General features: G+C 48.3%; 1 protein-coding gene across 1 annotated transcript; it reads left to right on the top strand.

Annotated features, from left to right (window-relative positions):
* Positions 1–575: 575 nt before the first annotated feature.
* LOC144367164 (transient receptor potential cation channel subfamily M member 8-like) lies at positions 576–22,119 on the top strand. Its single transcript, XM_078022555.1, is given in 16 exon segments — positions 576–614; positions 3,270–3,471; positions 6,625–6,723; positions 8,105–8,223; positions 9,526–9,621; positions 11,239–11,358; positions 12,023–12,032; positions 12,700–12,845; positions 13,538–13,650; positions 13,972–14,148; positions 15,686–15,707; positions 18,667–18,718; positions 18,721–18,757; positions 19,994–20,135; positions 20,854–20,977; positions 21,845–22,119. Coding segments are annotated over 16 exon segments (1,773 nt in total).
* Positions 22,120–22,434: the final 315 nt, after the last annotated feature.

A 22,434-nucleotide genomic window follows, 5' to 3' on the forward strand; every position in this document is an offset into this window, starting at 1 on the left:
TTATATTATAGTTTCATACAGTTCTATTTGGTTAGTTTTTTCAAAATATTCTTGTCACTTTTTATATCTATTTCTATTTAATGTCTTTAAAACAAATTAAATACATTTTTAAGATATATCCTGCGAGTTTATCTGCTTTTATTCAATTCTGTTTATGTGTAAGGTTTATTTGGAGGGGGGCTTTGTTTTTTGGTGTGATCTATATATATTGATCATTGGTAGTTCTTTCAGGCCCATTTTCTAAAAAAGTATCTGGTTGTGCCATAAGCTTTCAATACCATCAACCCAGGATCACATTTCTATTAACTATGAGGTCAATTGTGAAAACTCTGTTTTTCCTTTTTTTAGTGTGTTATTTATATTTTCATTTTGTGTTTTTTTCTACTTTTCAACCACCCCAAAACAAAGTTAGAGCATTCCAGTGTCCCAGATACATTCTGAGAAATTATCTAGCATTCCCACTATTCCCACTAGATATGTAACCTTTGATTAAAGATATAATGTCTGATCTTTTCCCTGTTTTGGAGGTTTACTCAGGCTATTCTGTGCCATTTAAGTAAGACTTTATTAAAGACATGGCTTTAGGCTACCCGGAGACAGCAAATAACATCATGGTAAATGCAATTTCCTTCCTAGATTTGTGTTTTCTTTGTTCTAAACTCTACAGATATCCACTAATCTATCATTTGTCTAGCCATGTAATTTAGTCTAGTGATTTTATTTTTTCTTTTCTTTTTTTTAAAGAGAGAAACAGAGGAGAGAGGGAGAGAGAGAGAGAGAGAGAGAGAGAGAGAGAGAGAGAGAGAGAGAGAGAGAATTTTTTAGTATTTATTTTTCAGTTTTCGGTGGACAAAACATCTTTATTTAATGTGGTGTTGAGGATTGAACCCAGTGCCCCGTGCATGCCAGGGTGAGCACGTTACTGCTTGAGCCACATCCCCAGCCCCAATTGATTTTATTTTTTAACTTGACATTTTGAATTAATTTTATACTTATGGAAGAATAATATAATAGTGAAAAAGTTTTCATATATACTTTACCAACTATCTACTAACATTGAAATAATTATAGTACAGTTGTTAGAAGTAAATAACTAACATTAGAGTTAATTAACATTAGATATTAGAGTTAATAACAAAACAAAAACATTGTTTGTATTTCGTTAGTTTATTTACCATCCTTTTTTCCATTCTAGAATTCTATCAGAACCACACATTCCTGTGCTTCCTGTAGTCTATAATATTTCCTAGTCTCCCGTTGTCTTTCCTTTTTTAAACTTTTGAACAGTGTATTATTTTAATCAATGTTCTTTGATTTGGGTTTGTTTGATATTTTTTCCATGATGCAGTGAGGTTATGCATTTTGGATATGAACACCAGGAATATATGGCATCATCTCTATGCACCATATTATGAGGTTTAAGATGTCACTGGAGATGTTACTTTATTTGTGATAGGATTACATTCTGATAATCCCATAGAGAGTTAAAATTACTGTAAGTCAAAAATACATTTACCACACTTAATCTACCATAACTTAGCAGCATTCTATACTATAGTGTATCCATTGATTACTTTGTGATCTCTTGGTAGCTTGCTGCTTCTGTGTAGTATCATGAGAATCATACTGCATACTGTTACTATGAGAAAAACTCAAAATTCAGAATTAAGAGTTCAGTTTCTATCGTTAAGTGGAACGATTGTAAGTCAAAAATCCTCTGTTCATACTATTACTGGTAAATGGACTTCAATCACTGTGCTAAGGTGCTCAGGAGCTCAGTGTTATAGGTGCCCTGTCCCTTCATGGGAAGGGCCACAGGTGGTCTGGGGATATCTGACTTGGTGGCCGTGGGGGTGTGATAGCTCCTCTCCACGCAAGTCGGTTTTCCAAAACACACACTAGTTGTGATCCTTCAGTTTTCTGAGTGAGTGGCACCATCTTCTTTGGCAGGCCCTTCTCCATCCAATTTGTACCCTGATCTTGGGTTAGATTAAAGAAAACTCTAGTCGTTCACCTGCTCCCCTCCTTTGGCCAGAGAACATCCCTACTGTTGCAGGAACTTGCTGGCAGAGTTACAGGAATCCTAGTCCAGCTCCTCTCTCTATGCTTTTCTAGAACAGTGGTCTTTTCACTCCTCCTTTGTTCAACAGGTATTTAACAAGCACCCACTGTGAGGTCTGCTCTTGAGACCATTGTTGAACAAAGGTCCTTCAGGGAAAGACTTCTCAGGAAATAATTAAAATGGACTTTTTTCCCAATGTGAACTGGTCACCAGTGAATACTAAAGAGCAGGAATACTAAAAAGAGGAAGAGGTGGAGAGAGAGTTACTGAAAGGTGGCTGCATGTATTATGATTCGCTCACATTTTGAATTTGGAATGAAGATTTCTTGGCTTTGGATGGAGGGGAAGATCAGAGAGCCCCTGCAGGTCAAGGGTGGCATTTCCATAGCATTAGGCACAGAGGTCTGCTAAGCTAGCTCACAACCCACAGAAGGGGCACAGGAGACCCGGGGAGGGGAGAGAGCAACCGCAGGCTGTCTCCAGCTCTGCAGCGAGCACATGCCCCGCACCCTCCTCCAGTGCAGGCAGAGGGCTCCCAGCCTGCTTGCTCAGCAAATAGCTGGGCTCCACACCCTCCTCTAGGGGACACATCTTCCCTATGAGAAGCATTTAGTCTTGGAGGAAAGGGTCTCACAGTATCTCTGTGCTTCATTCTGCTGTCACATGATTAGAATTCTCATTCCCCTATGCTGACCTCTGCAATTATTGTAAAGAAAATAAAAGTAGGGTACGTGGTTATTTTTTTAATAATAAGAGCAAACTAAATTATTCAAGAAGGGAAATATATAATGAATAGAACACAAAATCTGGGCTACTGCTTTTAAGGTATTTTCAGACCTTCAAAATATAAGTTTTAGTAACTTCTATCAGATAAGATACCAACAGTAATGATAAACAGAATCTTAGTCGTTGTCACTTAAAGCTATATCAACGTTTGGTTTGTATGTAAGGATATTTTGAAGCACCTGTGGTGTCACAGGAGTCTTTGTTTTGGAAGTTGATGTTGACACAGGATGCCATAGGGCTCCTTACCGTTCTTAAAGCAGGTACAGGTATTTCATTGGCTTCTGATTTGAAATAGAAGTCCCCAAGGAATAAGTGCAAGGACGATGGGTTTTGTTCACTGACCTGCCTTAGAACCTCAGTTCCGACCTGGGCTCTGGATGACCCAGGTCTCTGACGTCTGCTCAACTCTCTGCTCTCCCAGGCCATCAATACCTCCATCAAGAGTAAGATCCCTTGTGTGGTGGTGGAGGGCTCGGGGCAGATCGCTGTCGTGATTGCCAGCCTGGTGGAGGAGGAGGATGCCCTGATGTCTTCCATGGTGAAGGAGAAGCTGGTGCGCTTTTTACCCCGCACCGTGTCCTGGCTGCCCGAGGAGGAGACTGAGAGCTGGATCAAATGGGTGAGCTTGGGGGGAGAGGTGGAGAGCTGAGGGAGAAGAGGCTGAGCTCGTGGGAAGGGGGACTCACACGTCCCACTCCACTGGTTGCTGCAGGTGCTTGGTCTGTCCTCTGAGACTTTGAGGCTCTGCTTTGGCCCACACCAAGTGTCCTGCTGGAAATTGAAATGCGGATGAGCTAAGTGACTCTCCAACGTCCACTCCTTCTAAAGAGTTTAAATGCAGGGCAGTTTGCAAAGCTTGTAATCTGTCTCTTAGGCCATGATGCCACAAATGTGCTTCTGTGTTTTGTATGTAGTGGTGATGGCGAGGGGGGAAATCCCTGGTAATGAAATTTTCGAAGTGCAGACTCTAATTGAGCCTACATCTACTGAAGAAACTCCCTCCTGACTAGGTGCCATTCTGCACTAACTGCCTGAGTTTCAGCTCAGAATCTCTCACCTTTCTTTCTGGATTATGTGAGAAAGCTGAACTTATTGGAAAACTTACCAGGCTATTAATGGCTGGGCTTATAAAACTATTTGAACATGTTAGGCTATACTTTCTCATTTTTCTTTGATTCATGATTGTTGTTGATTTGGAACGACTTGCTTTCCTACTGCTCAGCTCATTAGAAGGTCCACATAAATGTCAACAGGTGCATTCACATCAATCCATTAAAAAATGGCCTTAGGTATTTGGATATTTTTAGGACCATGAGCTGCCACTTGGGAATTTTCCCATAAAGAAAATAACAGACTCAGACACAGAATTATTTTCATCACAGAGCCCATTTCATCATGAGACTTGAAGGTTAGATTTAGTATGCATCATAATAATGATGATTCTTTCACTAGATTGGTATTTTAACAGTATTTAATTCCAAATATCAAATGCAGCAAATCGGCGTCCTGGAATAGAGGAGACCCTTTCCTCTTGCTCATGGTGGCCTTTGTCATTCTTATGACAATTCAGGGCAAACGAAATCCTAGTAAACAATGAGAAGAGTCAACCCAGCCTTCTTGGGACCAGGAAATGGGACCCTCATGTTCTTCTGTACTTTCACACAACAGGGATCCTAGCTGGTCACCCTGGTGCAGGGGATATTGAAATGAGCAGGATACGAGTCCTGTCTGGATTAGACCTCACTGTCTAAAACTCAGAATGTAGAAAACACAGATGGACCTTCCTCTCGTGGCTGGAAAGTGACATAGATGCTGATCGGGCCTCTCTAATGTTTGTTTATATGATATTTCTACTTGAGATATCATATTTTCCAGACTTTACTAAAGAAGCTAAAATGGGTAGTTTTATATGGAAGTTTTCACTTAGATTCTCTTGTGTCTGATCCAAGTCTAGTTGAGAGATATACACAAGAATCAGATTGAGATGAAAACTGCAGCTTTATGGGTGGTGAAGGCAAAGTTGAAAGATGAGGTGTACAGTTGCCTCTACCACAGGCCTCCTTATGCCTAGGCCCAGGTAGGAGAGGTGGGCCCACCCAGCACGGCAGCACCAAGGACCTGCTGGCCTCCCCACCAGGCAAGGCAGGTTGTAGATGCACACCAGAGTCCTAGCACTCTGCAAGGAGCAGATACCAACAAGATAAGAAGCCAAGGGCTGGTTGGGCAAGGCCAGTGTCACTCCCCACCCTGAGTAGGTGAAGGATAAGAGTGCCAGGGGACCGGTTCCCATGGTGCTCCCTGTGTGTCAGTCTGCAGAGAGGAAGGGAAGGGTCATCCTCCTCTTGTTGACTGATTCCCTACATTCTCATAACTGAATAGGTTGAGTCAGTTATAAACATATAAATAGACCGATCCCAATGGTCTTGTATCAAAGCAAGATGTTGCATATTGATCTCCAGTTTCAATGTTCTCTGTTGAGTGGGAGGAATTCAGTGGTCAGTGCAAGGGTATTCATGGGGAAGGAATAGGCAACTCTTAGTTTATCTATCAAAGGTGGCTCAGCTCCATTCCAGTGACTTTCCTCTTATTCCTTGTACAAGTTGACATGTGGGGTCTGCACCACGTCATGTTGAAGAACAGAGGCCATCTAATGGGTTCTCCAACACTTTTGAGGGATTCTTATTTCTACTTCAAGAAAGCACAGACAATTCATCTTAAACTAAACGTTAGGCACATTTTACCCCTGTGTTTTTATTATCCTTTCTGGGATTTATATCTAATTCACATTCATATCTAATGAAATATATTTATAATCATGTCAATCAGAAGACATACACCAAAAATGAAAATCATTGCATTTTAATTATACACTCCTAAAGGGTTTCATGGAAATGGATTTCCTAAAATACCAGGCTCAAAAGTGGTATTATTAATGAATGAATGTCTACATTTCGTGAAGCACAGAAGCAATCTTCCTGGGTAAGATCGATCTTCCTCACTGATCGTGTGGATGACCAACCTCAAAGCCTGAACTCATGGTTTCTTGTCCTTTCCAAAAAAAATCCCTTATATTTCTTCTTCCGGGACCACACTTTCTTCTCCTAATACCTCTCCTACTAATTCTCCCATATCTGCACCTGAAGTTCTCAAGAACTTAATCTTCTGTAGTATCCTAATCCATCAGCCAATCTAGATATTGTTCATTCATTCATTCATTTAAAACTATCTAATTGGTATTTATTGAGCATATACTGTGTGCTATATTTTGGCGTAGACACTACAGAAAAAATTGTGCCCCCACTACAGACAATTTGAACTTTCATGAACACAGTTCTGATCATATTGTCTCCCTGATTTCAGGCTTTCAATGGCATCTTTTTATACCTGAATAAAGACTAAAACCTTAAAACAATATACAGAGAGCTGGCTACTTGGGTCCCTCTGAACTCTTCGGCTTCCATTCACACTTCCATCTTTCAGCTCCTTGGGTATGTCAGACCAGCCTCTCACCCCAGGACCTTTGCCTTGCCATTCCCACCAACACAATTTCAACCATCTTCTCACCTACTCTCATCCTTCACAAACTGGCTCCTATATCACTTCTTCTGCAAGCCTTTCATAAAGCCCCACATCAGGACCACCTCCCTTGGCACATGTCTTTTTTATCATGTTATTTTTCTTAAGAACACTTATTTCAATTTGAAATTATATGCTGCATTTATTGTAATTACTCAACATAAATTTTTTTTCAATTTCTTCTTCCTCTATGAATACAGAATTTTTTCTTGAAAGTTCTCACCTGTTAACAGTTATTAAAATGGAAGAAGCTGGGGATGAGATTGTGAGCAATGCTATTTCCTATGCTCTGTATAAAGGTAAGTGAAAAACAGCTCCGTGGGAAGTTTTAGCTTTGTGTTGTTTTCTGTGACTTTTGGTGGCATGTACTTCTTTTTAAAAGAAACTTTATTATTATTATAAACTTATTATACACTTTATTATTTAAAAGAAATTTTATTGAGAATCTGTACTCCAAAATTCCAAATGAAAAAAATCTAAAAAAGCTAAAAAATCTGAAACTTTTTAGTGTTGATATGATACCACAAGTGGAAAATTCCATAATACCATGAAGCTATTTCACATACATATACAAAGCTATTATGAATGCTTCAAATTAAGGCTATGTGTATAACATGCATATAAAACTTAAGTAAATTTTATGTTTACTCTTGGACCCTGGAAAATCTCTTTAAATATATGCAAATATTCCAAAATCTGAAAAAAATGAAATATAAACCATTTTTGGTTCTGAGGAGTTCAGATAAGGGATACTCAACCTGTATTATCTTGCACCTGATTATTATTATCATAGTTGGAAAAATAGAATACTATTGCTATGGGGAGGGGAATTTCCTTGAATGTATGTATTTGATGTAATAAGAATTTTTGCATCATGAAAATTCTGACAAAATATGGTCACAATACTCTTCATAAAGTTATTTCTAGCAGTGGTTTGAAATATTGTTTTTGAGTTTCAGACTCCTCTGAGAATGTGATGAAAACCGTGGACATTTGATCTAGAGTTACACATAGGTGCACACAGACTTGAAACACATAAATAACTTTTCATTCAATTCCTGTGTGGCCTTTGCTGTCTTAGAATTCCATCAGAGTGGATGCTACCTCAAGAAAATAGGCCCCAGGCCATCTGGAATGGAGCTGCATGGTTAATAAGAGGAATGCATACACAGTAGGGTCAGGCACGCGGGATGTGCAAATCAGACCTTCACTACATTTAGAATCATTCTAGTACTTTCCAAAAATTTGGTTATCATAGTATTTACTAAATTGAAATTATGTCTGTATAGATGCCTAGATGTAGAAAACATTAGATGTGGCAAAGGCATGAAGAGCATTGTTGTGATATGGTTCATTACTTGATAGATTCAGATTTAATACATATCAGACTTGACCCTTGAGGCAGAGCTCAGGCTGCATCTGAGTCTATGTGGAAATGTCAGTGTGCTATGGCAACATGAGAGAATATGTGGGGAGAGGCTGTGGTCTGAGTTGGTCTTTGATGCATACTTCAGGGCAGAGGCTGTGGGTGAGAGTGAGTGATAATGGAGGGAGGGTCTGATTCCAAGAGCAGACTGAGAATCACCTTTGACAAATGGCTCTGGTGTCGGCCATGTGGAGTCTCTGACCCTCTTATGTGTGGGCCTTTGTTCTGCCTGTTCTTTTGCTGCCTTCTTACAGCCTTCAGCACCAATGAGCAAGAAAAGGACAACTGGAATGGGCAGCTGAAGTTTCTGCTGGAGTGGAACCAGCTGGAGCTGGCCAGCAATGAGATCTTTACCAATGACCACCAGAGGGAGGTAAATGAGGGGCCACCTGGGGTCTTCAGAGTCAGGGAGGACAGTGGTCTCAGCAGTGAGCTCTTGTAAGGGTTGTTATTTTTCTTTTCTGTGGTGTGAGATGATAACATGACTTATAGGTTTGTTGTGAAGAGACAGTAAAGCTGAAGGCTGTGGCATCAGAATATCCACCCACCTATGCCACCTGAGGTTTCTAGCCCTTTAGCCTCTGTGGGAGAGGTGGCCTTCTGTCTGGTGTGGGACTGAAGATCTGCTCTTGGAAGTGGATGGGCAATACAGGTGCAGGAAGTATGGGAAATACAGGTCCAGAAATACTATGATAACCATGGGCAATGCTATGATGGATGGGCAATGCAGGTGCAGGAAGTATGGGAAATACAGGTGCAGGATTTTGGAAAGTAGCTTGACTCAAAATCAAGATAGCAGCACTGTGTTTGCTCACCACCCCCCTGCACTTAGTCAAAGTCTAATAAGAGATTTATCAGCAGTGAGATGCAGAAGAGTTGATTGAGAACACCCCATGAATGCCTTACAGCTTCTCAGAATCCCCAGAGCCAAGTGAGCATCTTGGATAAAATATGATTTGCACATACAATAAAAACCATCTTGTCCAGCAGACTGCCTTTCTTGCTTTTAAATCTGACCCATGTTTTAGGCCCCTATTTTCTAGTGGGGACCTGTTATACACAGCGAAAGTTCAATCAGCTTTAGGAGTTCAGCTTGACAGGAATAATTACCAACTGTAGGCTTGCAAGACTGCTTCTTTGAAGTTCAAGTTCTTCTGAATTAATTGAAGTCATTAGTGATTTATTTAATTTTCTACAAGTAGGCATTGATTTGAAGGTATATATACCTCATATCTTTCCTCTTTAGCAGCCAGGTTCAGAAAACACTCTCAGACCTTTGTTTAATCAAAGACTAGGACTGGATTTGTATTCCATGTGATCAGTTTTAATGATGGCAGCACAAACAGAGTAATGGCTCATGAATTTTTAAAGTTATTCACTCCTTTGGCAAACATCATCTTGTATTTGTTTTTAAATTGCTCTTAGCACTTTTTTTCACTCTTGATACCTTTTCTTCTAGTTGTACTTTATATTTTATGATAGATGAAAGATTTCACATCAAATTACACCCCCTGGAGGGTGGCAGAGATGGAAATCGCATCACTCTGCTGTTCCAATGGCCCAGCCACAGAGCCTCCAGCACAGGGCGCTCCCCTGGGCTTCCTGACCCCCTTTTCCTGGGCACCTGAAGTGATTTGCCTCTGCACAGCTGACCCTGTGCTCTGCCCCCTCCCAGGATGTGTCTTTCATTATCCGGCACCCCCTGCAAGCTCTCTTCATCTGGGCCATTCTGCAGAACAAGAAGGAGCTCTCCAAAGTCATTTGGGAACAGGTAAATGTCCAGCTTGAGTTCACACCAAAGGCATGCTTGGTTGTAACAATTCTGACCTCAAATCTCATGTGTACTCTAAAACGTCACCAAAAAAAAAAAAAAATGGCCACAGTTCTGCGACTAGTGAGGCCAAATTAGCAGATTCCGGTGAGAGACGATGATGGGGATTAGGAAAATAAAAACTCACTTTACGGACTCAGATTTTGAAGATAATGGCTGGGATCAGGTGGAGCTCTATTCTCTGATGGAGAAGCAGGTCTAAGAATTACACCAGCCATCTTTATTTATATGTGCCTCATTATCAGATTAAAAACTGTACAAGCATTATTCTCTCTACTCATGAAAGGTACAGAGTTAGCAACATTATGAAGCTTATTCTGCTGTTATATTCTACAGTTACAATGTGCAATGTTAGGAGCTTTGTGCAGCTCTCAAGAAAGTCCATTGTTCAGGGACTGGGGTTGTGGCTCAATGGTAGAGGGCTCGCCTAGCACGTGTGAGGCCCTGGGTTCGATCCTCAGCACCACTTAAAATAAAGATATTGTGTCCATTTACAACTAAAAAATAAATATTTTTTAAAAAGAAAGTCCATTTTTAAAGTTACGTTAGGCAGGCAGGTTCAGGAACTTGGTGACACATTGTGGCTGTGTAGCAAGAGAGTTACTCTGTTCCCAGGAGCTGTGTGCCTGAGAGCAAGGTTGAGGCTGATAAGACTCTAGCACAGAGCCTTCTTATGGAGGGTGTCACCATAGCAACTAGACATGCTGCCCTTTTGCACAGAAACTTTCCCAGGCACGAAGCATGCAACAGTCATTAAGTCATCAGAGACCCCAGTCTCAGACACTGCTCTCCCATTCTCTGTCACTGCTCCCACACTGCAGATGCCAGGTGGTCATGGCTGTGTGTCATGGCTGTGCTGCATGTTGATGGAGGTGTGTTCAGGAGGGTGGTCCCTGGAGAGTGGGCTTGCCTTGCGGGGCACCTAGTGGGCACCTGATTCTCAGTATGTGTGGGTGTGTGAATATTTCCTCAGTTGGTGAGGAATTGAAATTTAGTTTAAAAAGTTAATTTTTGGCTTTATTGCCTTATGAACAGGAAATAGGGCTTGTAGAAAGTCTGCTTTGGAAAAATTATTGAAAACTTTATGTGTGATTTAGCATGTAACACTAGCTTCTCCACTTTGAGAGCATCAGGTTGGGTGTGGAGTGCTGAATTCACACATATGGCCTCTGGTTACATAGTTCAGGTCCTTTATGTCCTTACCCACTTGTCCCCATCTGGGAGCTCTTTGTGCAGCCGACAGAGCTGTAATAGAGGACTGGCTGCCATCCTCTCTTACTTGCAATTTCTCTGGGCATTTATCTTGATGTTTTTCTTTTCCTGCACTGCTTCTTCATCTGAGTAGCTTCAGGCTCCAGGTCGCCCTGTTTAGGACTGAACATATTCAGGTCCAAGACTCTTGTGCTCATTACAAATTCTACTTTGAAATGTTACACATAGTTGGGACTTTGCCCCTTCCTGCTCATGCTCTGAGTTCATCCTTGTTCACCATTAGTGTCAAACTCAACCGCTTCAAGGGATTCTGAGTTAACCTAAGTTTCTCCACCCCTTGAAAAGACCAGGGGCTGTACTCTGGCAGCCCTGGGAGCCAGCAAGCTTCTGAAGACTCTGGCCAAAGTGAAGAATGACATCAATGCCGCTGGAGAATCAGAGGAGCTGGCAAATGAGTACGAGACCGCGCAGTGGGTAAGTCACAGCAGAGGGACTCCAGGGGAGTTGCAGGTGGACCAAGGCTCAGACTGGAGTGTCTGGGTTCCCCCTGCTGGCCTCACGGAAGGCTGCAGACCCATGCAGACCCTCACGCTGTGTACAGGCTTCCTGCTCCAGGCACTTGGGACTTTTCCCAGAGTGAATGTGAAAATCTTGAGTACTGTCATTGCAGAGCTACCTGGCTCCGGCCTAAGTAGCTCAACACCTCAGGAGGTTTCAGGGTGTTTTTTGGACATAGTTAAGACACTGTGAACAAGTGAGTCTGCATTTCGTGTATACATAAATGCTCTCAGAAGATTTCAGTTCCCTGGGTCTGATGCAGAGTTGGTTTTAATGGCAAAGGCAGCAGTTGGGTTTCTAGGCCTCAGTGTCCCATAGGGCGACTCCAGTGATGGCTGGTGAGTAGGTCCCTGAAGGTAGGAGCCTTGGAGCTCCAGAAGGGCTGGGGGAGATCAGCCACGGCCTCGGATAGTAGGCATTCCTGAGCCGTCCTCTCCTGGATGCCTCGGGACTGGTCATCTGGCTGCTCTTTGCTATCCAATCCTTAATTAAAGCTGGTCAGTGCCCTTTTTGCAGAGGAAAGGACCATGTGCGAATGGGAGAGTTGGGAGCAACTGTCATCCAACAGCAGAGAGCTCTGGGTCTGCTCAGTGTCTCCCTTGTTCCTCTGCAGCTTTAAGTTTGCAGGGTGACATCTGCATGACACCTTTGTCTACTGTCTAATCTAACGTAACAATGTGTTCAGCTTCTTGGTGTTGGAAAAGAGGTGTGCAGCCATTTCTTTCAATATATTAATTTCCAGGTGACCTCAGGTAGCCATGGTTTCTATTTTTACTTTAAAACATTTCCTCTGAGGTTCTGTACAGTGGTCTCTGTCACTGAGCACACCTGAATGCTCCAAGTCAGTGTTTCTTCCACCTTCTATGGTTTATATGCTGTGACTTATCTGTGAAGAAATCTTACCAAGAAAGCACAGAAGCCCAGGGGATGGAGAGTCTGTGCTAGCTAAGGGGAGGCAGAGGGTCTCCTGTCCTTCTGCCTGGACAGAGACCAAAGCCCACCAACGAGGGAGGCTCCTGTGTCTGATCCCCTGAGCTCTGACTGACACCCACTATCACACTGGCCCTGCAGGGTGTGGTGCGTCTTAAAAAGCTCTGTGCTGGGTAGTGACTGTGTTGTGATGGCTTCTCTGTGCCTTTTATGAGATTCTCGTGCCCACACTGTACTTGGATTGGGGGTCGGCTGGGGACCAGCTGCTTCCCGAGGTGCCAGCCCTGATTCTGGCTTCCGTCTCTGTCGATGGTGCAGAGCTCTTCACGGAGTGCTACAGCAATGATGAGGACTTGGCAGAGCAGCTGCTGGTCTACTCCTGCGAAGCTTGGGGCGGAAGCAACTGTTTGGAGCTGGCGGTGGAGGCCACAGACCAGCATTTCATCGCCCAACCTGGGGTGCAGGTAAACACCAGCCACAGAACTAGGTGCCCAGAAATAGGCCTTGACATCAGATGCTATTAGCAGCTTTAAAAATATTGAAAATTAACCGCATCCCCCACAAGCTCCTCCCACTGTCGGGCTCTTTTCTGAGAGCTGTGGGTCCCTTGGCTGTGGTCAGGTTCACCCTCTCTCCTACCCCAGCTCTTTCTAATTTCCACCTTGGAGAAACAGCCCTGCCCCACCTCCAGGGGCTGGTACAGTCTGGGCAAAGTTTTGGGAGCATTTTAGCTTGAATTGTCATTGACCTTGGTCTCGTCCTTCCTGATTTCCTTTTAGTTTTCCTGCAAGACTGACACCTGCCTGTGTCTGGAAAGGGATCCCTGGGGCCTACAGACAGGGTTGGCCATGCCCGCAAATTTGTGATCATTAGAAAAGAGGGTCAGAAGGATACTGGTGTGGACTTACATAGTGAGAATCAGATGGTCAAAGATCCATCGATGTATTGAACTCGCACTCACGTGGCTGTTTGAAAGCTCACATACCCAACTTAGAAGAAAACCTAAAATCAAACAGGATTTTAAGTTGTTCTCTCACAGCCCTCACGAGCCCAGGCAGCTTATAAGAATACTAACTTAGATCTGTTTTGGGGAGGCGTGGGGGCTGGGAGAGAGGTCACCTGCATGAATCAAATCTGACTCCTTGTGTCCTTGTAGAATTTTCTTTCCAAGCAATGGTATGGAGAGATCTCCCGGGACACCAAGAATTGGAAGATCATTCTGTGTCTGTTTCTCATTCCCTTGGTGGGCTGTGGCTTTGTGTCGTTCAGGTAGGAGCTGGGCCACCCCCGTGTGTGTGTGTGTGTGTGTGTGTGTGTGTGTGTGTGTGTGTGTGTACGTGTGCAAGTGTGAAGTGTGTATGCACGTCCACACCTGCACGCTCTTGGATAAGGGATGGTTCACTGCAGGGAGGCTTTTCCTGGGTCTGGTTTCAGACGGCGGGTAGTGGGGTCAGTTATCTAGGTGGAGTTGTCTGGCGGGCTCAGTCCTGGAGCCCTGTGTGGTCCCTTCCTGGATGTGTGTGTGTCGTGAGGGCTGGACCCGACCGCTCCACCGCGTGCCTGGACCATGACGTCTGGCCTCTCCTTCAGGAAGAAGCCCGTGGACAAGCACAAGCGGCTCCTGTGGCACTACGTGGCCTTCTTCACCTCCCCGTTCGTGGTCTTCTACATCGCCTTCCTCCTGCTCTTTGCCTACGTGCTGCTCATGGACTTCCACGCGGTGCCGCAAACCCCGGAGCTGGTCCTGTACCCGCTGGTCTTCGTCCTGTGATGAAGTGAGGCAGGTAGGAGGGCTCGGGGGCGCCGGCCACGTCCTCCTAGTGCCCAGCAGAGGAGGAGCCGCTGGGGAGCTGGGGCTCGAAGTCAGGACGTCAGTGTCCCTGCTGGCTGGTTGCCCGTGAACCTGGGGTGCATTCCCAAACTGCTGGCGACCTGGGGAGATCTGCCAGCCCCGGGTTCTGCCCTCTACCTGCGGCTAATTGATGATGATGGGTCAGTTAGGGGTGGGTGGTGTTCAAGGGACAGAGACCTTGGTCTGCAGCCCCTGCCATTATCAGGAGTCATCCTGTGTTCCTACCATGACTGTCGCCCTGAGAGGGTCAGTGTAGCAGGTGGCAGGGTATCTGGGGGGACTTTCCAGCAGCTAAGGGCATCGTGATGCCCTGTGTCAGAACAAAAGCGGGGTTCCCTGTGGGATTCAGGGAGTCGGTGTGAAATGATGATTGGGTTTTTCTTGGTTTCTGGGCATCTGCTGTTTTGGGCTTCCCCTCTCCACTGTTGAATCCAAAACTTGAGCCCTGGCCTCACCTGTCGCAGGTGCTTAGTTAGTAATTCTCAAAGAAATCATTTGATGGTGAAGAGTGGGGCTGTCCCTGAACCTGTAGGAAAAGCCGTCTGAGAAACCCTTCAGATCGGGGCTCACAGCTTGTTAGGAACTGCTGTTGCCGCCACTGCTGTGGTCCCTTCTGAGCCCAATCCTCAAAATGTGTGGGCTCCGCAGTGTGTGCCCGGCCCTTAGAACGTATGGGGTGCTTGCAGTTTGGGGAGTAGTAGGCCCAGTGATAGAAGATGCTGTCCTGTTCGTCACAGGGCCCTGACAGCCTTTCCCTGTGTGGGTGTGTGGTTTCCAGAACCCCTGGGGTGGGAAGAGTCTGAGGGTGTCTTCTCAGCAGGGAGCATCTTGATCCATTATGTCTGCCAGGTGGGAGGAGTGGGAGGTCCTGGGCCAGTGCCCTGCTCCTGTCTTCCTGTGCCCTGAGGTGGGAGGTTTGGGTGGAGGTGAAGAGGAAGGGCTGAGTGACCATCAGTGCTGGACGGGGCCGATTGCCGGGTGGGCTGTCTCCTGCAGCTCTCCCAGGTCCTGCAGGGGTGCAGAGAGTTTTCCCGATTTCACGACAGCCCCATGAGAGCCCCCATGCTGTGCCTCCTGAGGCCACGGCCCTGTCCAGGTCATGCTTTGTGATGGTTTGTAAGGCTGTGGTGACAAAACACCATGGCTTGGTGGCTTCAGTGGCACGGGCTCATTGCTCACAGTTCTGGAGCCTGGAGTCTGAGGTCAGGTGTGGGCGGGGCTGGCTCCTTTCCCTGGCTTCTGTAGTTTTGGGCCATCATTGCTGTCCCTGGGCCTGTTGAAGCAATACTGTGACCCTGTGTCACATCCATGTGGTGTCTTCCCTGGGAGCCTGTCTGTGTTCTGATTTCCCCGTTTCCGGAGGACAGCGGTCACTTTGGGTGGGGACCGTTCTGCTTCACTCGACTCCCTCCTGACTCACTCAGTCACATCACCGTGACCTGTCCAGACGAGGTCCTGCTCCGAGGTGCAGAGGGTGGGACTTCCATTTGGGGTACATGATTCAGCCCATCACACGGTCCATTTGCTCTGCAGCGGCCAGCCTTGTACATAGTTCTACCCTGACTTACTGTGTGGCAGCAGCAAAGGGAAGTGGAAAGTGAGTCGTGAGGACGGGGAGGGAGCAAGGCACCCGGGGGTGCTCCCTGGCATCAAGGTGCTCAGGGCAGCCTTCCAAGAGGAGGGGACCTTGGTGCCTCATCTTGGAATGTTGGTAAACAGTAAGAAATGCTCTCCTGCTTCCGCCACCCTCATCTCACACGTTGCCCCGCCAGTCTCATCCCTGACCCTGCTCCCGTCCCATTAGGACACAGAAGCTGCCAGGCGGGTCCTTAGGCATCTACAGGAACCATGAAGCTGAGAAAAGGGCGTGTTTCTGATTGCCATGGAAGGAAGAGCCCGGCCTGGCTGGGACCGCAGGGAGACTGGCCTAACTCTGGAAGCCCAGTCCCTTTCCATGTGTTCTGTCTTTCACCAAGCATTCAGTGAGCACCTACTGCATGCCAGGCCCTGCCCGAGACCCTGAAGATACAGAATGAACCAGACAAATACCTTTGGCCCGTGGAGCTTTCCCCTTAGGGTGACTGGTGGGTCACTTCCAGGAGCTCTTGAGGAGAGCTGAGTGGGGGCCAGCACCGTAGGACAGGTTGGCCCAGGGGAACTGCTGCCATCACAGACATCTCCATACAAGTATCTTGTGCGCATTTAGCCACTAAGTCACCTGTTTGGCCTGTGTGGGGAGACCCAGGCAGCTATCCTGCTTGGAGAAGGCCTGGGGCAGGTTAGGCTGGGAGCAAGGAGGGCTCAGGGCAGGGACATGGAGTGTGAGTGGACAGAGGGCAGGTGGGTAGGAACATCAGAAGGGAAAGTGGGCTAGAGTCTTCCCTGGGGATGCTGGAGGAAGGGAGGCCTACAAGGCCGGAGAGCCCCTACCCTCTGCGTCCAGAATGGGGGTGCTTGGTAGGTGGTACTGAGGGTGTCCAGTCAGTGTTCCTGGTCCAACACTGACCTGTGTTAAGTCAGTGGTCCTGCCCGAGGCGGCTGCTTGGCCTTGGATCCAGGGAGTCCTCAGACTGTAGCTGTGAGGGGCTTGTTGTTAAAGAACCTGCCACTTGGGGTCGCTGTTTCCTTTCTTGTCTGCAGCCGGTGCCTTTGGACTCCTAAGGGATTAGTTTTCCCCCAGGAAGTGGCTCTGCTGGCCGGGTGTGGTCTTCATTAAACTGATTCACATTTGTGAGAGGAAAACAACCCCGAAATAGAGGCCACCTGATTTAAATTGTGTCTGGGAGTCAAAGAGCCTTGCTCTGTAGCGCCTCCAGGTGACCTCGGCCTGGAGGCAGATACTGATGTGCTGACTTGGGGTTTTTAACCAGGACAGTCAATAGCACGGCACAGTTGCTAAATCACCTGGGCTCTGCTAAGCAGGCACCATGAGTGTTTTCTTAAGATGGGGCAAGTCGCCTGCACCTTCACAGAGAGCACCATTCAATCTCGAAGCCCACCGTGTCCCCAGATCCTGAGAGAACCTGCAACATGGTGCCGGTAGTTTACAAATTCAGTCTGCCTCTGCCCTTAAGCTCAGAGAAGAGGCCTCCTCTCATTGATGATGATGATAATGATGATGAAGAAGAAGAAATAAAAAGAGCTTTCTCCCAGCACTGATTCCTGGAGCCCTGGAACTGGCCTAAGGTGTCTGCATGAAGGCCAGGGTGACTTCTGAAGGTGACCTGGGCAAGGTCGTGTAGGCTGTGTAGGCTGCTGGTATCTGCCTGGGTCCCGAAGGGCAGGGGCAGACCAGTGCCAGGGCAGACCCTCGTCTCACCAGGCACAGGAAAAGCAAATGGCAGTTGGAATCATGCTGCCCAGCCAGGTGGACACCCCTGCCACCTCCCCAGCGGTCAGTTCCCAGCACGGGGTCCATCCAGGGCTGCTCCAGCCGTGGCCTCCCACGGGTACTGGTTCCCAGCAGCCTCCTCTGTTGCCCACTCAGCTGCTCTTTCCACACACTCGTGGGGAAGGAGGTGCCTGGGAAGTGGGCTGTGTGTCTTGACTCCTCCCGGTGGGAGCTTGAGGGGCCTGGAGATTGAGAACAGGGAGGCCTTGCTCAGGGCGGCGCCTTAGCCTCCAGGCCTCGGTGTCTGGGTCAGGGTAGGAAGCAGGACCCGAGTACTGGCCATCTCGGATGGAGAGATGAGTGGGCCTCGCCCTTCCGGGCCCTCTTTGCCATGGCTTTCTTGGTGTGCACAGTGAATATGGTGGCCCTTATCTGAGCTTACTCCCCAGTGAACTTCTGCCTTTTCTCCCATCCACTTCACATTTGGTTTTAACATGGTTTACACCTGTCTTTCCATGGAACAGTGGACTCCTTGAGGATCGGTATTGCACCCACTGATCTCTCTGTGTCCCAGGAGGCTGGCCCAGGGTTTGCAATCCTGTGGGCCCTCAGGAAACATACTTGGAGTAGGAGGACAGATGACAAGTTAGAGGACCCCCCTGGGACTCCCCAACTCCAGTCTACAGTGGCTAGAGAGGCGTCTCCTCCTGGATATCCTTTAGTTAAGGCCTTTTACTGTCATGTGCCAGACAAATCTTACGTGGATACAGAAGCAGACAACGAGCCCAGTAGGGATGGCCCCTCTGTAACTGTGAGGTGTGTGACTGTGCTACTCACCGTGCAAGGTGGCCCAGTGCTTCCCAGGTGCCCTGGCAGGTGGTGCTCGCCCTCTGCGGCTTCATCTTGAAGGAGGACCAGGAGACCTTTCTCCTGACAGACCAGCAACACATGAATAGCAGAGCCACTGGCGCCCAGCCCAGCCTCGGGTCCCCCGGGTAGCAGGGCGTGTTAGGGCTCTTTTGGCACAGAGTGGACCTGGGGAGGATGGGAAGCACACGGTGGTCCCAGGCTGCTGACACCTCTCTCTTCCCCTGGGCTGCAGTGGTACATGAACGGGGTGAATTATTTTACCGACCTGTGGAACGTCATGGACACGCTGGGCTGTTCTACTTCATAGCGGGGATTGTGTTTCGGTGAGTTATCCTCATTGCTTTCCCTAATTTTCGACGTTGTGGGCACCAAAGTGGAGAAAAACTCTTGGACCCTCTGAGCCCATGGGGCTGTTGCTTGGAGTCGACTAGGAAAGGCCCCCGTCAGCTTGGGCAGCCTGGTCAGCCTGGTCAGCCTGGGCAGCTTGGTCAGCTTGGTCAGCCTGGTCAGCTAGGGCAGCCTGGTCAGCCTGGTCAGCCTGGTCAGCTTGGTTAGCTTGGTCAGCCTGGTTAGCTTAGTCAGCCTGGGCAGCTTGGTCAGCCTGGTCAGCTTGGTCAGCCTGGTCAGCCTGGTCAGCTTGGTTAGCTTGGTCAGCTTGGTCAGCCTGGTCAGCCTGGTCAGCGTTTCCTCTCTTCCCTCCCGGGGGTCTGTGATCTTTCCTTTTGGCCTTCTAGGCTTTGGGGAGAGGGAACTCCACACCGAGGAGTGTAAAGAGTGAGGAGGATGCCGATACCTTAGGCTACTACTGGTTCATTTGGGGTGTGTAACCTAAGACATGTGTGACCTTAACCTGAAAAGCGGCCACGGAGCTCTCCTTCAGCTACCAGCACAATCCTCAATCCTGGAGCCAGAGTGTGTCAGCAGACAAATCCAACGCTGCCCCTGAGGGCAAAGCACCAGCCGCCCTCCCTGAGGAAGGGTTGGGAAGCCCCAGGCGTGGTCCATTGCCCACGTCCCTCCAGGCCAAAGGGGAGGCTGCGTCATGGACAGGCACACAGGGCGCCGCTTTGCAGAGGAGCCCACCTGCTCCCTTTTGCCCCTGTGAAGATGGCGTGCTTGCCCTCCACGGCGAAGGGGCGAGCACGCCATTTCTTCCTCATCCTTCCTGCTGGGGTTGAGGATCTCAGAATTGACAGGGGTGTCCTCTGGTAGCAGGGCTTAGCTAATCAGTGTCAGGGAGACCCCGGTGAGTTTTTGAGGGAAGTTGGCAGAGCCAAGTCCAGGGGTTGGGGTGGGGTTGGCATCATCTTGGACACCTCCCTGTGATCCAGCAAAGATGGCAGGAGGACGTGAGGATGAGGGACAGGGAGCCAGGAGCCTCCAGAGCTCTTGGGGCTTTCTTTGGCGCCCACGTGGCAGAGGGCAGTGGTGGTGCTCCTGTCCTGTTCCACACGCTCAGCTCCTGGCTCTCAGCCGCTCCTTGACTCTGGTTACTTGAAAAACTTGACGTTGCGATGCTTTGTCCGCATCCCACACATCTGTTCTCCTTCTCTCCACAGGCTGCACCCCTCTAATAAAAGTTCGCTGTACTCCGGCTGGGTCATTTTCTGCCTGGATTACATTATATTCACCCTAAGGTTGATCCACATTTTCACCGTCAGCAGAAATTTAGGACCCAAGATCATAATGTTGCAGAGGATGGTAAGAGCCAAGAGTCCCTCTCTCCACGGTTCTCTTGCTCCGTTCAGTTCTACTAATGATTGACAGGAGGCTTTCTCCCCTAATGTGATGGTTGCATTTCTCAATCAGTGACGGTTGCTTTCTTCCACGTGTCCTCATGAAGGGCGTCCCCCAGGTTGAACTTTCAGGAGAGATGGCTGGGAGTAGGAAATTAACACCCGTGTTCAGATGCACACTTTACACTGTGCTTCCAGTGGAGTCTGAACAATTTGCTAAGAGTGTGGGCAGGGAAGGGAGGATTGGAACCTGACCTCAGACCCTGGGACACATGCAGGGAGGACCCCCCAGGCTCACATGGCACCAGAGGGGAAATCACACATGGCAGTGGCTCCCTAGGCCAATTCTCCATGTGGCTCAGACCTCCACTGTCTGTCTTGCAGTGAGATGGGCCTGGATGAGCTCATCTGGACGTTCCTTTCCAACACCGAGGCTGAGCTTGTGGTTTTCGCTCAAAACATATCTGAGGCAGGGAGTCACTATGAAGTCATGCTGTGTGTGTAAAAACTTTAAAAAAATCAAATTGTCCATTCTTGTCTAATAAGAACTGCTTTTGTTTCCCAAGGAAAAGAAACCTACAGAAATAATTTAGGGGTTTAAAGAATGCAAGTACGTGAGGTCTAGACACAGAGAGGTCCTCCCCATAGGTCTTTGTATGTTCTTGAGCTGGGCTGTCACTCAGCGGCGGGTGCCGAGCTGGTTTGGAGACTGGTGGCCGTTCTTGCTGTTTCCCATGAGCCATTGCGTTTGTCCCCGGTCCTCCGTGTTGGTGTTTTGGTCCCACTTGGGAGCATACACGGTGGCCAGTGGGGCAGCAATCTCGGCTTTTAGTGTGCTGTGTGCCCTTTTGGGGGCGACTCCATCTTTCTGTCTCAATCTCCCCACCATGAGCTCAGCTATGCACCCCAGAGCCTTGATGTCATTCTAGATCCTCTTCTGAGTCCACCCCAACATCCATGTCCTCAGCTGGCTGTGTGGACTTTGACATCCTGCTGCGTCCCCGCCCCCAGCCCACCCTAAGCATCCCATTCTGTCTGCCTGCACCCTCCTCCCAACCTCCCAGCTCCCTCTCTGGCTCCCCCCATCCACGCTGCAGCCAGATGAGGAGAGTCTGATGTGTTGTCCCCTGCTTAAAACAGTCTGATGGCTTCCTGCAGTTTTAGTGTAAAAATTTAAAAAAGAAAAAAAAGGGGGTCCGGTCGCTGGGCATCTAGATCTCTCGTTCTGGGAGGGATGATGTCTTCAGTGATGCCCACACCATAGGCCTTGGCTCTGTTGGGACGCCCTGGGCACCTGCTCCTCCCATTCGCCCCTGTGGCTGGCTCCTGCCCAGCCTTCTGCTCTCAGCTCAGAGACCCTTCCCTCTGGGTGGACTGCCCCCGTCTGTGGCCTCAGAGCCCTTGTGCGTGTCTCACAGGCTGGACCTCTAAGCTCTGTGCCTGGGTACCCGCTGACCCGTGGAGGCCATGGGACATGTGCCCTTGCTTGATCTTGACCTCAGTGAAGTCCCTAAGGAGCAGGGAGGTAGCTCAGGAAGCACGGAGTGGAGGGACAGGTGACTCTGAGGTGTGTCCCTTGCTTGGATATCCGTGATCGCGTCCTGGTTCCCCGGTGTGCCAGGGCCCTGGGCCCTCTAGAGGGGCCTCACTGGGCCTTTGGTTCCACCCCCTCAGGTACCACGTACGACTTCACCCACTGCACCTTCACCGGCAACAAGTCCAAGCTGCTGTGCGTGGAGCTGGACGAGCACAGCCTGCCCCGCTTCCCCAAGTGGGTCACCATCCCCCTGGTGTGCATCTACATGCTGTCCACCAACATCCTGCTAGTCAACCTGCTGGTCGCCATGTTCGGGTATGTGCCCCGTTATGTGTTCACGGGGTCCACCCCACGCTGGGCAGGCCGGGAGGGCCATGAGCGCAGCAGCCAAGGGCCTCCCTGGAGGGGCTGAGAGCAGAATCTTCAGGGCTGGGGCCTTAAAGGGACTTAAAGCACCATTAGGAGCTGAGCCTTAAGTTGACACCAGTGGTGAGTACCTCCAGCCACCTGTGACAAATGGAGGCCCGGGTTTCAGCACCCATGAGCAGTGTCCCCAGGTGCCCGGATGCCAGCACAACTGTGACCCCGGGGCAGCTCTGCTCCGCTCGGAGGTTGCTTGTGCTCTATGGGACTCGCTGGTGTAGATTTCAGCGTTTACAGGAGCTCAGTTGCTGCTTTAAACGGTTCTGTTTAAATGGGAGTTCAGGGAGTGGAGCCCGGAGAGCGT

The sequence above is a fragment of the Ictidomys tridecemlineatus genome, chromosome 1, assembly GCF_052094955.1.
Source record: "Ictidomys tridecemlineatus isolate mIctTri1 chromosome 1, mIctTri1.hap1, whole genome shotgun sequence".
Lineage (NCBI taxonomy): Eukaryota > Metazoa > Chordata > Mammalia > Rodentia > Sciuridae > Ictidomys > Ictidomys tridecemlineatus.